Source organism: Eurosta solidaginis, chromosome 1 (genome assembly GCF_040869045.1).
Source record: "Eurosta solidaginis isolate ZX-2024a chromosome 1, ASM4086904v1, whole genome shotgun sequence".
In the NCBI taxonomy this organism is placed as follows: Eukaryota; Metazoa; Arthropoda; class Insecta; order Diptera; family Tephritidae; genus Eurosta; species Eurosta solidaginis.
Window position 1 is genome coordinate 37,767,189 of NC_090319.1, and position 14,804 is coordinate 37,781,992.

A 14,804-nucleotide genomic window follows, 5' to 3' on the forward strand; every position below is an offset into this window, starting at 1 on the left:
GGGAGTAAGGCAAAGCCCAGTGGTGGATGTAATCTCTTGACGCCTTTAGAGCTTCTTGTGGGCGATACTCTCAAGTATGATATAATTAAAGCCAAGCGTAATTTGGAAAATCTTCTGCGAAAACTTGGAGTGTTTCAATGAATCTCCGAGGCTAAGGACAAGTCTGTCTAGAAATCCTCCGATTCGGTATACAGTACTTAAAAGTTGGCTAGATAATGAGTATCGAGGAATCCCTGAAGCTTCATAAATTCTTTTTATTGTTGTTTTGTGGTTAATTGCTACTTCTGCAGGAATGCTTGTTGTTGTTGTTGTTGCGATAAGGAAGGAAGGTCATGGGGAGTGTTATCAATGTTGCCTTTGCCGGATGCAGATGCGGTACGTCCCAGTAACACGGGTAGGTGAGATTAACAATTGCGTTGGAAACCCCTTGAAAGGGCTGCGCTACACAACCCCGTGAATCAATTTGGTATTTTAGTCGCCTCTTACGACAGCTATACCTACCGTGGGTATATTCTAAGCCCCCTAACCCGCTGGGGGTCGAGAATGCTTGTCATTCCGCTGTGAGAGAGTCAACTTGTCCGGGCTATTCATTCTTTCAAGCCATACCAGGCCTAGATTATATTATTTATGCGCAACTCAAAAATTAGTTGGGTTTTCCTGCCGCTGGTTACCTTCATTACAAAGATCAGTTGGAGCTTTTACGCATTACCTAAGGACTTCAGACCAATTAGTCTGTCATCGGTTCTCCGAAATACGTTGGGGCTTGATTTATTTGGGAATTTGGGAATTTGGGACACTCAGCACTGCAGCATGTCTATTGTAAGATCAGCGAGAGAAATGGCTCTTCATTAGAAGGTAAAGAATATAGGTGGAAGCTTTTATGGATATCGAAGTGGTGTTTTTCAAAATCCTTCTTGCTCATAGGCTATTAAAGCTTTGAATTCAGCTGCGGTGCAATCAAGGATGGTCTGGGAGTGCATGGTATCGGTTTCCATTGTGTATTACTACTTTTATCGCAAGCAACTGTCGCGCCGATCTCTTAGTGCTCAGTCGAAAGGGGCCACTTCTTCCGATTGCTGCGATTAAGGTCAGTTATCGCTAATAAGAAACTATTGATTAAATGATGAGCATTGAAAATTAGTCGCACAATCATTTCATATTCGAGAAGAAAACTGAGTTTCATCCATTGTTGGGCTTTAAATTAACGTCGCTTTAAACAGGGAAACTATGTCAAAATATTACAAGAAAATAAGAAAATTCTATTTTTTCAACTGTAAACATATTTGCATTTGCATTTAAATTTTTTTATCTTTCCCACGTCGTAAGTCTTTGACTCTTGACTTTGCTTTATATACTCATATTACCTCTAATAGTCTTACGTACTTCTGTAGTACATGAGGAGACTACTTAGACTGTTTTACGTACATATATGTAGATAGGTATATAGTTATTTACTTACTTACCTTATTGTTTAATACTTAGAAGAAGTCGGAGAAAACATTTTTGTGGTTAAGAAAAAAGATAGCACAGCTCTTTCCCACATTCGCATTAGCGTTTACCACAGGAAAATTAATAAATTTTAATTTGCTACGTATATGTAAATATGTACTGACAGACATATGTACATATGCACTGCATCTATTATTTTACAAGGTTGCAGGTATATGAATATTTCCGCGGTTAGGAAAATATCCATTTCATACTTTTTTCTCTCATTCTTATTCCTCTTTCCGCCCTTCTCATACTCAACCGTCTTTTTTGCTGTCTCATTTCCATTTCTTTCCTACGCCCACTTTCTTCCGCTCACATTCTCATTCTCACTCCCACTCTCGCTGTCACTATACTACCCTCACGCTACCACTCCCACTCGCACTATTGCTCGTACTCTCTGCCATTTTAAGTAGAAGAAAATGGAAAAGTTCTGCATGGCGAAGTCAAAACCCTTTGGAATCTTGGCAGGAACATTATCGCGGTATTACATATATAAATAAATTAGCGGTACCCGACAGATGATGTCCTGATCACCATGATCCACATTTTGGTCGATATCTTAAAAACGCCTTCACATATACAACTAAGGACCACTCCCTTTTAAAACCCTCATTAGTAAAGTGATAACCATATCGTACAAACACGTTATAGAGTCGCCCCTGGTCCACCTTTATGACTATATCTCGAAAAGGCGTCCTTTTATAGAACTAAGGCCCACTCCCTTTTAAATATTCATTAACACCTTTCATTTTATACCCATATCGTACAAACGCATTCTAGAGTCACCCCTGATCTACCAGCTTGCACTCCCACTTCCACTACCACTACCACTTCCACTACCATTCCCATTCCCACTCTAACTTTACTTCCACTATCATTCCTACTCTCACTCCCATTATACTTATACCATTCACGAAGTCTTTGGTAGTACTCGAGTGTACCAAACTGGAAAAATCTAACCGAGCTTATATTTATTTTTTTGTTTTTGGTAACAAGTCATGAATCTATGACATCTCCCGTGCATAACTACAATTTTTTTCCAATGGATGTAAATTATCTTTATTATATTATCTATATATATATATAAATGCTGTGAAAAATGTATAGTAATTCATCAATTGAGAACGGCAGGACCGATTTGGCTCAAATTTTTTTTCAGTTCTTCGTAATTGCTAGGAGAAGGTTTTTACGATGGAAATTTTGGGAAAACTCTGCGGAAAAGTCGGAAAATTGGAGAAATCGAAAATTGAGAACGGCTGGACCGATTTCGCTTGAATGTTTTTTTCAGTTCTTCGTAATTGCTAGGAGAAGGTTTTTACGAAAGAAAATTTTGGGAAAACCCTGCAGAAAAGTCGGAAAATTGGAGAAATCGAAAATTGAGAACGGCAGGACCGATTTGGCTCAAATTTTTTTTCAGTTCTTCGTAATTGCTAGGAGAAGGTTTTTACGAAAGAAAATTTTGGGAAAACCCTTCGGAAAAGTCGGAAAATTGGAGAAATAGAAAATTGAGAACGGCAGGACCGATTTGGCTCAAATAACAGAGTTTAAACAGATAAATAACAGATGATGCTGTGCTTCTGTAAGTTTCGGATAATTGTGAAATTCGTTGTGATAAAATTGCATTTTGAGTGGAGAAATTAACGAGATAAATAACAGATGACGCTGTGCTTAGGTTGAGCGTAATTTGACAGGATCACTTTTCTCATTGTCATTTTTTATTAAACAAATGTGCTATTTGTCTTGCTGCAATTGATTCGAGTTTTTCTGATTTTCGTGCTCATCGATGTTGTTGCTGGCTTTACGGATGTCTATTCCACCGATGCTCTCGGACGAATATACATAGTTCATCCACGCCAAGACGAATGCTTCTATCTTCGCTTGTTTTGGTTAACATCAGAGGCCCTACATCCTTCGATTCGCTGCGTACTGTGGATGGTGTGCTATGTGCCACTTTTCGAGAGGCTTGCCAACGTTTCATTTTGCTTGAAAACGATACACATTGGGACTCCACTCCCGCCGATACAACTGTTTCTTCGCCAGCGAATCAAATTCGTACATTATTTGCGATCATCATAGCCGCATGTCATCCATCGAACCCGACCGAATTGTGGGACAAATATAAGGACGAGATGGCTGACGACATTTTACGCAGATTTCGCATGACAACTTTGAATTTCGATCTTCAAATTAATGATGAGATGCGCAACGAAGCATTAGTTCTGATCGAAGACATGTGCATCCTCATGTGCGGCAGTCTGGTGTCGACATTGGGAATGCCAGCGCCAAATCGTTCGATAAATGATGCTTTCAATCGGGAACTGCAACGGGAGCAAGACTATGATCGAGATGAGCTGGCCGAAAGAGTTCGAACAAATGTGCAGCTGTTGAATGCAGAGGAGAAGAACGTGTACGATTCCCTGATGAAGGCTGTTGACGATGGAACGGGAGGCATTTACTTTCTCGATGCTCCCGGTGGACAGGAAAAACATTCGTCATTTCTTTGATTCTGGCTACAATTCGGACAAGATCTCAAATTGCGTTAGCTGTTGCTTCCTCTGGCATTGCTGCCACATTGTTGGAATGCGGTCGAACTGCACATTCAATTTTAAAACTGCCGATGAATCTACTCACAGTAGACAAGCCAACGTGGACAATGACCAAGAATTCAGCGACAGCGAAATTGATGCGAGAATGCAAAATCATCATTTGAGATGAATGCACGATGTCGCATAAACAAGCTTTTGAGGCAGTTGACCGAACGATGAAGGATTTACGAGGTGATTCGAGACAATTTGGTGGGGCTATGATATTGCTCTCCGGAGATTTTCGCCAAACGCTACCTGTCATCCCGAAATCTACTGCTGCCGATGAACTTAATGCATGCCTGAAATCGTCGTCTTTGTGGCGACATTTCAAGAAGTTGAAATTGACCTCGAACATGAGAGTTGCGTTGCAGAACGACTCATCGGCTCCTGAATTCTCGGACAACTGCTGGCGCTTGGCAATGGCCAAATACCTGTTAATGTTTCCACTGGATTAATATCGTTCCCGGCAAATTTTTGCGAGTTCACATCGCCGAAAGAAGAACTCATCACCAAAGTGTTCCCCGGCATTGCACAAAATTATAAAATAACGGGCAATACTTGCAGCGAAGAATAAGGACGTCGATAGCTTGAATTTGATTATTCAAAGTCAAATAGCTGGAGAACTGCATTCGTACAAATCCGTTGACAGCGTGCCCGACGAGGATGAAGCGACAAACTATCGGACAAAATTTTTGAACTCGCTTGATGTGCCAGGAACTCCGCCGCATAATTTACAGTTGAAAGGGTGATCGATCATAATCATGTTGCGGAATCTGAATCATCCGAAATTGTGCAACGGTACGGGGTTGTCCGTCAAGAAACTGATGAACAATGTGATTCAAGCTACGATCATCAAGGGCAAATTCAAGGGAGAGGATGTTCTTATCCCACGAATTCCGATTATTCCATCTGATTTTCCATTCCAATTCAAGCGGATTCAGTTTCCCATTCGGTTGGCTTTTGCGATGACAATCAGTAAATCGCAAGGCCAATCGTTGGAAGTCTGTGGGATTGATCTCGAATGTCCCTGATTTTCGCACGGTCAGCTGTACGTTGCCTGTTCGCGTGTTGGGAAGCAGTCTTCTTTGTTTGTTTTTGCGCCGGAAAACAATACAAAAAACATAGTTCGTCATATGGCTCTCTACTGATTTCGATTCCGTTCAAATAAATATCATTGAAATTTGAACTATTTGTGTTTTATTATCCTTGAAGTTTATCTGAAGGCGTTAAATTGGGGGGTGCCACATGAAAGGAAAAGGGAAAGGAAAAGGGGGAAAAAGGGAAAGAGAAAGGAAAATGAATAGGAAGGGGAAAGAGAAAGGAAAAATAAAGAAATATTTAAAGGAGGAAAGAGGGAGAAAGCGAACGGAGAGGTAAAGCTTGAGATAGGAAGCGAAGTGCGGAATTTTTTATAGGGGCTTCTAAATGACAAATGCTACCGTTTCCAGGAAAAGTTTGTAAAGCACTGGAAGGAATATTACCGGACAGGATAACATCTGCCGGCCCAGCTAGTTAATATATAAATGCAATGCGCTAAAAGATCCGAAGAGATGTTAAGCGGAACTTCTCTTCGAATTTGCGACGCACTCCTTTTAGTTTTTCTACAAATTGGCGGGACGGGACATACATGTTTCATGCCGTCCCTGAACGGGCAGATGAGTTTTCGCTGAGAGTTTTTCATGGCAGAAATAGACTCGAAGCGTTTGCCAAATCACTGCGAAGGGGCGACCCCGCTTAGAAAAACTTTTTTTAATTGAAAAAACTTGTTTCTATTTTTTTGATGTTACTTTGCCCGCGGCTCGAACTAAGGATGATTTATGCATTTCTCTGATATCTGACAATTTGACATATTGCCAGATTCTTTAGAAGTTTGGCTGCATGGACAATGGTATATATGTATGTGTACACGGGTAGGTAGATCGCTTGTCCGATAGCACATGTAGGCGAACATAGAAGACTTGTCCGACAGTGCCTATAGGGTGCGAAGAGGATCTGTTCGACAGCACCCACAGAAGTACAAATAGGACGTGTCGAACAATACCTGTAAGAGTGTAAAGGACAGTAGAAAAGGGATCTTTACGACATTACACGTAACGTTATAAGAGAGATGCGTACGACGCTACGAGTTCAGGGATAAACATATACAATTGGTCTTTCCCCAGCGGGTTAGGGAGCTTAGAATATACCCGCGGCAGGTATGCCTGTCGTAAGAGGCAACTAAACTACTAAATTGATTCAAGGGTTGTGTAGCGCAACCCTTTCAAGGGGTTGCCAACGCAATTTATAGCTTCTCCAACCCAATTGTCAACATACTATTCGCGAATCTTGTTTCTTTAGCAGCCCAGGTTCTGGCGAACCCAAGATCCTCATGGATCTAGGGAGTGGGAGTGCGGTATGGCCTGTAAGGTTTCATGTGGTCATACTAAATCGTTCCCGAGGTGGTCGGGGTAGTACCTTAATGTTGGATCTGTATCCGGCAAAGGACCATCAACATCGATAACACTCTCCACAACCTTCTGGGAGTGTCATTATCGCTACAACAACAACAACAACACAATTGGTCTCTCCATAAGACATGCTCAAACAAAAGCGATCACTACAACCCATATAAGCAGATCAAACCTGGATGTAGTCGCATATTTCTTTGCGACTCATTCCGGACTCCTAGATTAATATAGTTTTTTGCAAAGTATACAATCATACTTACATATACATATACTATAAATAATGATATATTCGTACTTTCATCAAACTCAAGAACAGCTGACAAAGCGAAGTTTCAGTTACAAAGTCTCAGACTTTCTTGACGCTTCTAAAAATATGTACATATGTATGCATATAGTTATTTAAATGAACAAAGTACATAGAAGATGCTAAATAAATATTTATACAAGATATGGAGTAATCAATTCATACACATATGTACAAATCAAGTCAAATATGGAGGCTCCCATGACAATAGTTTCTGTCCAGGAAAATACTGCTGCAGGTGCAGCCTGCAAAGGGGAGAGGGAATAAAAGAAGTAAAGAGGGTAGCAGTGTAGTAAATTGAGTAGTTGTGGGCTAGGATAGTGAGCTGAAGATGTATGGAGTTCGTCACTAAACAGGAGGCTGAAGTTAAGTAATTTTTGACGGCGTCATAGGTCAAAATTCACTAACTCACTGTACAAAACGTCTGCAGTTCAGTTCCTTATATTGGCGACACGGCTAAATCCTTTAAAGAAAACTAAAGTGCAAATAAGTTGTTTTTGAAACTTTTAGGCCGATTTTTGAATAAATAAGGAAGGAAGGCTAAGTTCGGTTGTAACCGAACATTACATACTCAGCTGCCAAACTATAACTTTCAAAACTTTTAAATTACCTTCTTTTAAAAGTGGGCGGTGCCACGCCCATTGTCCAAAATTTTACTAATTTTCTGTTCTGCGTTATAAGGTCAATCCACCTACCAAGTTTCATCGCTTTATCCGTATTTGGTAATGAATTATCGCACTATTTCGGGTTTTCGAAATTTTCGATATCGAAAAAGTGAGCGTGGTTATAGTCCGATTTCGTTCGTTTTAAATAGCGATCTCAGATGAGCGCCCAGGAACTTACATACCAAATTTATTTAGATACCTCAAAATTTACTAAAATTATCGTGACAGACAGACGGACGGACATGGCCAAATGAATTTCTTTTTTCGCCCAGATCATTTTGATATATAGAAGTCTTTTTTATTTATTTTTTTTTTATATCTTTCTCAATTATTTTATGCCGTTACGGGGTTCCGTTATGCGAACAAAATTAATATATTCTGTGAGCTTTGCGACGGCTTAATGATTTTGATCACAGGTAAATTTCTGCCAACGATTAGTGAGCTCATGAAAACGGAACTGTACGGCATTTCGCTGTGGGTGCAGGGCAAAGCGGGATGGGGGTAAATCTAAGGAAACGAAATTTGTCCTGTTCACAAAAAAACAAAAATTCACTCCTTCAAAGTACCGAGTCTAAATAGCGCAACGATAAATCGCTCGTCTGAAGCCAAATATCTTGACATGATATTCGACGAAAGAGCAAGGAAAGTTCTGGCAGCATACCAAGTCTGCAAGAGCACTTTTGGGAGAAACTGGGGACCTTCACCGCATATCATATATGATATGTACAATACAGTCATTCGACCGATACTAACGTGTTGTGAGAATATTTACATCACTAAAGAAATGCACAACAACAAAAACCTTAAAGCGCACATAAACACATTAATCATCACGTACACACATACATACAAGCAGCATAGAGATACTCGCAAACGCATGTCATCATCAGCGAAGTAGTACTCACATATACACACGTATATGGTTCACACTACAAATACACGCGCGTATGGCTGGTGACCAGGTAAAGAATTCTAGAAGAAGAAACGTCTAGACATTTGGGCAGAGAGTATAAAAGCAGCATAAGCAGAGTAGTCAGTAAGCAGTGTGATTTAAGCACACTATTGGTTGTGAAGTTAAGCGTTATTGTGAAGTACTTTGAAAGTAGTCTAATAAAGATCATTTTTGCATTATTGAATATTGGAGTTATTTATTCAACAGTTTAGCGATTCGAACGTTAGCAGAAGATTTGGAATAAGCACAATTTCTCTAAATTCGTTACAGTATCATGTGGAATGAGCTAGATAAAGCGAGCAGCAAAAGTTAGCTTGCCTAGGTGTGTCAGTCGCAGTGAGTAGCGCACCTCAGAAAATGTTAAGCGTAATTTTTCACTTGACGCCTCTAAAAGTGTTCGCAAAAGGGACTGCCCGCGAAAGGTTCTCCACGACTATGATAGTCCATGTGGAAATCAACCGAATACGGGAAGCGTCTAAACGGGTTTCACAACTGACTTAACACCGACCATTTGACGGCGGTTTTTGACTTCCAGGCGCAGAACATAAGTTATCCTTCAAGGCAGGGATGAGAGGAAGGACTAGAAGTTGGTCGGGGCATTACAATATATACACGGCTTGAAATTGGAAAAGGAAACTCAATCTCATGCAGTGACTTTTAGGCGGAGGTCTATGCCAAAGAGAGATCTGTCAGATTGCTCCATGATATTGCGGTCCCAGATATTAATGTAACGATCTTTGTCGAAAGCCAGGCTGCCTTAAAGGCATTATAATCCAACGCGATAAAGCCGGATATCGTGCAGGGATATCAAGCCTCGTTGGCGTCTATAAGGCACCTAAATGTGTCCATTTTCTGGGTTCCGGGGAACAGCAACATTGAAGTAAATGAATTTGCAAGTGAGATGGCCAGGAAAGGTTCCAAAATGGACTCAAGCGAGGCGAACAACTGCATACAACCACCGCTGGGTAATCTCCAAAGGAAAATCGAGGATTATGAGATTAGGGCAACGGACGTGCTGTGCATTAACCGGGATGATTGCGAGGTCTCAGCGTCCTTCTGTATAGGAAAGGCACTAGCTTCCTTTTCAAGCTAAACAAATCTTCAATGAGAATCCTTACGGGTGTTTCATAGATCATTGCACCAATGTTCCGACGGTAGCGCATACCAACAAGCTCCCTCTGCAGAAGCTGTCAGCATGAGAAGTAAGAAGAGTCAGTACATTACTTTCTCTGCCGATGTGCGGGACTGCAAACAAGATGACTCAGATTTCTGAGCGTCCCATCTGGCAGAGGTTGGGAAGGTGGATCTATCATTTCTACTTAAGCTCAGGTTCGTTAAGAACCACTAGGAATCAATCTGGTTGGACTACTTACGTGCTGATATCCGGCACTCACTGAGGGTACTCACAATGGACAAAAATGTATCAGAAGGAAGGAGGAAGTGTAGGAAATTCCCACGTACGCTCTCTTAAGCTAACCTAACAAAACCTTGAATAAAATTAAGATTTATTTTCTTTTATATAACGTGACCACATTTGGTTAAGCATTTAGCTTAACAAAAGACCCCCCCAACCTTTCCGTCCAACTTCGACCCATCCGTGAAGAAGTTAACCGGTCCCATGCCCCAGATAATTCCTCTTCCCCACTCCTCTCGGTGGAATGACTGGGGTGAATGTTGTATAGTTATCGGCATACAATAGTCCGTTCTGTCCGGGATAAAGTCGAAACTGATAAGAAGGCTAGAGAGTCCGAAGTCAGAAAGCCCATAGCCCATCATTTGGAGTTATAAAGCTATCAGATCTGGAAGCAGCAAGTGGCATAGATTCTAGAAAGCTTCGACTATTTACCAAGAGGACGGAGTTATTTCATAGAATAGGTAATAGTTTTTTAGTTTGGTCGTTAAACAAACTTCTGGTAACATCATGGACTCATTCCTTCTATGTGAGGTACTCACGGACCAGTCAGTTCAATCTAACCTTGCATAAGCTTATTGGACTTAGCAGCTTTAACAGCAATAAAGACGCTGACTAAAATTATTTATTTGAAGTGTTTTATGATCTTCTGCTCTTAATACGATTAACTAATTGCTAAACTTACTTATTTTCAGATGCAGCGATTAATAATACAATGCCAAACGAAGATAAAGTGCAAAAGGATCTGGAACCCATCGATAACTTAGATAAGTGAGTAAATATTTTAGACTATACATATATTTAAGTTCACACATACGCATACATACAGCAGCGTGCAGAAAAATAGCAGTGGCAATTTTTATCAAATTTCTTCAATTAATTTTTTTTCGATATTTTAGGAACAACTCCTTCAAATTATATAACTGAAACTAACCAAAGGAATCTTAAAAAACTGTTTCGAAAAAATAAGAAAATACGAGAGAATTCCACGAAAATTTAAAACTTTTTAGTTGTTCTCATAAAATTGTCTCTAATTTTCGAATTTTATCGAGAATGTTTTGGGGATTGGTTTGCATAGTTTCAGTTACAAAATTCAAAGAATTTTTTTCTCAAAATATCGAAATTAAAAAAGAATAAATAGACTTCCTGATGATGGCGCAAAATGCGTCGAAATCCATAGAGGGAAAAGGTAAAAGCTTTTGATTTTTTTTCATAACACGTCGGCTAAAGCAGCTCCAACCCAGCAAACAAAAAAAAAAAAGAAGAATTTAATTAACGAAGTTTGATAACTGACTGACACTGCTATTTTTTTGTCCGCTGCTGTACATGCATTCAATCCTCTTAAGTTTTTTTTACAATTATGATCCCGGAACTGTGGGATTTTTCGGGTTTCATTGTAAGAAAAATATATAAATGTATTCACCGTCAGTATCATCATATATAACTACCCATGCGAGTTTAGCTGTCACGCCCATTATCACTTTTTCGCGATAATTAACGCCAATTGTGAGTACCAAGCGATATCAGTTCATCCTCCAACTGTCCCTCCCAACTTAGTGGAGTTCACAACCGCCTTCTGCTTCCAAATACTGGTATCGAAACTAATCCTTTCTTATCCTTATCCTTTGGGCAGGAGCGTCTTCATCCATTCGAATAATATGATCTAGTCAGCTAAGCCTTGAGATTTTATTCGTTGTACTATGTTGCGAGTAGAGTACATATGTGCATACATATGTATGTATATACAATCATGTTCGGACTTTCACTGCATGGGCGCTATCACCACCAATTATTTAATTTTGGTTGACAATGTCTGATGTTCTCTGTCACCATACTCTGATCTATGTATGTTTATATTTGTTTGCGTATTTTTCGGTTTTGACGATATTTATTTATATAGCATGTACATATGTCACGGTACTACATATAGTACATTTCATATATATAACACACTCAGATTTGACAAGTTTAAGCGAAAAGGGAAATAACAGTGGCAATTTTTTTGAAATTTCGTCAATTAAACTCTTCTTTTATTATGTATTCAAAAATATGCAAATCAATCTCAAAACCGTTTTCGAAAAATTTTTACGAAAATTTCAATATTTTTTTATTCAGGTTTGAGAAGGTTAAACGAAAAGGGAAATAACAGACGCATTTTTTTTGAAATTTCATCAGTTAAACTCTTCTTTCATTGTGTATTCAAAAATATGCAAATTAATTCTAAACTCGCTTTCGAAAAAATTTTACGAAAATTTCGATATTTTTTTATTCAGATTTGAGAAGTTTAAACGAAAAGCGAAATAAAATTACATAATTTTTTTGAAATTTCGTCAGTTAAACTCTTCTTTCATTATGTATTCGAAAATATACAAATCAATCTCAAAACCGTTTTCGAAAAATTTTTACGAAAATTTCAATATTTTTTTATTCAGGTTTGAGAAGGTTAAACGAAAAGGGAAATAACAGAGGCAATTTTTTTTGAAATTTCGTCAGTTAAAATCTTCTTTCATTATGTATTCGAAAATATGCAAATCAATCTCAAAACCGTTTTCGAAAAATTTTTACGAAAATTTCCATTTTTTTATCAAAAATATGCAAATCAATCCTAAACTTGCTTTCGAAAAAATTTTACGAAATTTTCAATATTTTTTAGTCAGATTTGAGAAGTTTAAACGAAAAGGGAAATAACAGAGGTAATTTTTTTAAATTTCGTCAGTTAAACTTTTCTTTCATTATGTATTCGAAAATATGCAAATCAATCTCACAACCGTTTTCCAAAAATTGTTACGAAAATTTCAATATTTTTATTTGGAGTTGTCTAAATTTGTTAGAGTATGCAATTTAGTTGCCCAATCGATTTTAGTAAGTCAAATTATATATTTATGTATGAGAGTGATTGTAGTCACATTTTAAATACAATTATCGACTTGATTGACAATTTTGATTGCATTCAATCTAAAAACAATCATTGGCGTTTTTAGACAAAATTTGTTTTGAAAACAAAGTAAAGGACAGGAATAACGGTATATAGCAAATTGATTTCCCGGACTGTTTTAAGTTAAACGAGCGTTTTCGTATTTCGTTTGTTCCGGGGTAGTTTTCCACTGAAGGAAATAGCAAATGCAGTCAAAGTATTTCAAAACCTTTTTGCATTGGTTGCAATCAAATCGACTTTAAACGATGATTGTAGAATGATTATAGATTTTTAAACATTTCTAATTACAGCCTAAGTAATCAAATTTGGTTGCAATCAAGTAAGTCGTATAATCATTGATTACAAAAAAAAAAAAAAACGAATGCGAATTCTTATAGAGCTGTGGTGCTTTCAAGTATAACAAAGTGCAGACTTAAATACATTTTAGGTTAGGTTGAACTGACGGATCCATGAGGGTCTCACATAGACTGAATGAGTCCGTGTGTTACCAGAAGTTTATTTAACGACCAAACTGGAAAACGCTATCAACCAAACCAGGACCTATGTTATAAAATAACTCCGTCCTCTTGACAACTATTAAAAGCTATGTCACTTGCTGCTTCTAGATCAAACAGTTGTATCGCTCCTAATAGCTGGAGTCTTAGACTGGCAACTGGAAGCAATTTTGTTAGTCCAATACTATTTTCACACACACGGCTTATTGAATAATAAAGGCAGTTTTCTACATTAAGACGCTTATTGAGCTCAATGTTCCATACAAGATTCGAATCTAACTGACTAATCGAATGCCTAATGAAATCAAAAGCCCAATGCAACTCTGTTGGAAGCGTTCAGTTTCTTAGTCTTTGCTGTGTTCAGTGCTTAAAAATGTCATCTGTCAAAGTAAATGTCATTGTCTGTCATATAGCATTGTCATTTTATTCGCTTGACATTTCATCCTTCATACTAATCGAGCAGTTTCTTCTGTGTGAAAGCAAAAAATTTACGATTTCCTTAAAAGGTGAAATGAGATCATTAAGTTTATTGTCATTTTATTCGCTTTAAATTTCATCCTTCATACTAATCGAGCAGCGACTTATGTGTGAAAGCAAAACATTTACGATTTCATTAGAAGGTGAAATGAGATCATTAAGTTTCTGTGTGAAAACAGTATAAGGCGGTAAGACCTACTCATAATCTTCGACACCCCGCGCTTGGATCCACGCCTTTCCCGCTTGGTTGATTATGTGCACCGTTTGCCTTCTCTTAATCTCCCCCGATCTAATTTTGACGTCTACGGAGCAAGCTGCAAGGGATGCGCCCTTTTTAGCTAGTTCATTCGCTTTCTAATTCCCATCTCTTCCCATATACCCTGGGACCCAATATAGATGTATGCTTTTCCAGCGATTGCTTACACTTTAACACAATTTTAGATGCTGTGCTGTGCGAGGTTATTGTCGTAATTGCTGCTTAGCTGTCAATATAAAATTTAACACGGCTGCAGTTTAAGCTATTTCCTTCCAGTGTTTCTACTGCTTTACGGTTACGGCTAATACTTCCTCTTGGAAAGCGCTACAGTGATCTGGTAGCTTGTAGGATCAGTTTATTTTCGGATCAGCACAGTATACCATAAACCCTAGTCACTCCACTACTTTGGAACCATCTGTGTACACATGTATCGCCTCGTCCGCCATTTGAGCACCCTTGCGCCAACCATCCACCTCAATTATGGCTTTAAGAGTCCCCTCGAATCGCAGATAGGGAATCATGTAGTCTGTTCATTCTGTAATTGAATAAAGCTATTTTCTTTGTTACCAGGTCTACAGATGGATTGTGCAGTATGGCATACAGTGCAGCCGTCGGGGTTATTTGCAGGGCTCCCGTAATGCTATGCTTTGATAGTCTGCATACCCCCTCTAATTTTTTGAGCTAGTGGCTTTACAAGAACTCAATAGTATAGGATAGGGCTTACAATCGCTATAAATACCCAATGAGAAAGGGAGGGTGATGACCTCCACGTACACCCCAGCATTTT

The 14,804-nt window shown here is 38.8% G+C and overlaps 1 protein-coding gene across 4 annotated transcripts in view; it reads left to right on the forward strand.

Annotated features, from left to right (window-relative positions):
• pyd (polychaetoid) overlaps nt 1-14,804 on the forward strand; it is a 174,418-nt gene that overhangs the window by 26,327 nt on the left and 133,287 nt on the right. For all 4 annotated transcript variants that reach the window (XM_067786932.1, XM_067786921.1, XM_067786983.1 and 1 more), the window contains exon 2: nt 10,551-10,626. In XM_067786932.1, the coding sequence (XP_067643033.1) occupies nt 10,551-10,626 (76 nt within the window). The remainder of the gene's footprint in view (nt 1-10,550; nt 10,627-14,804) is intronic.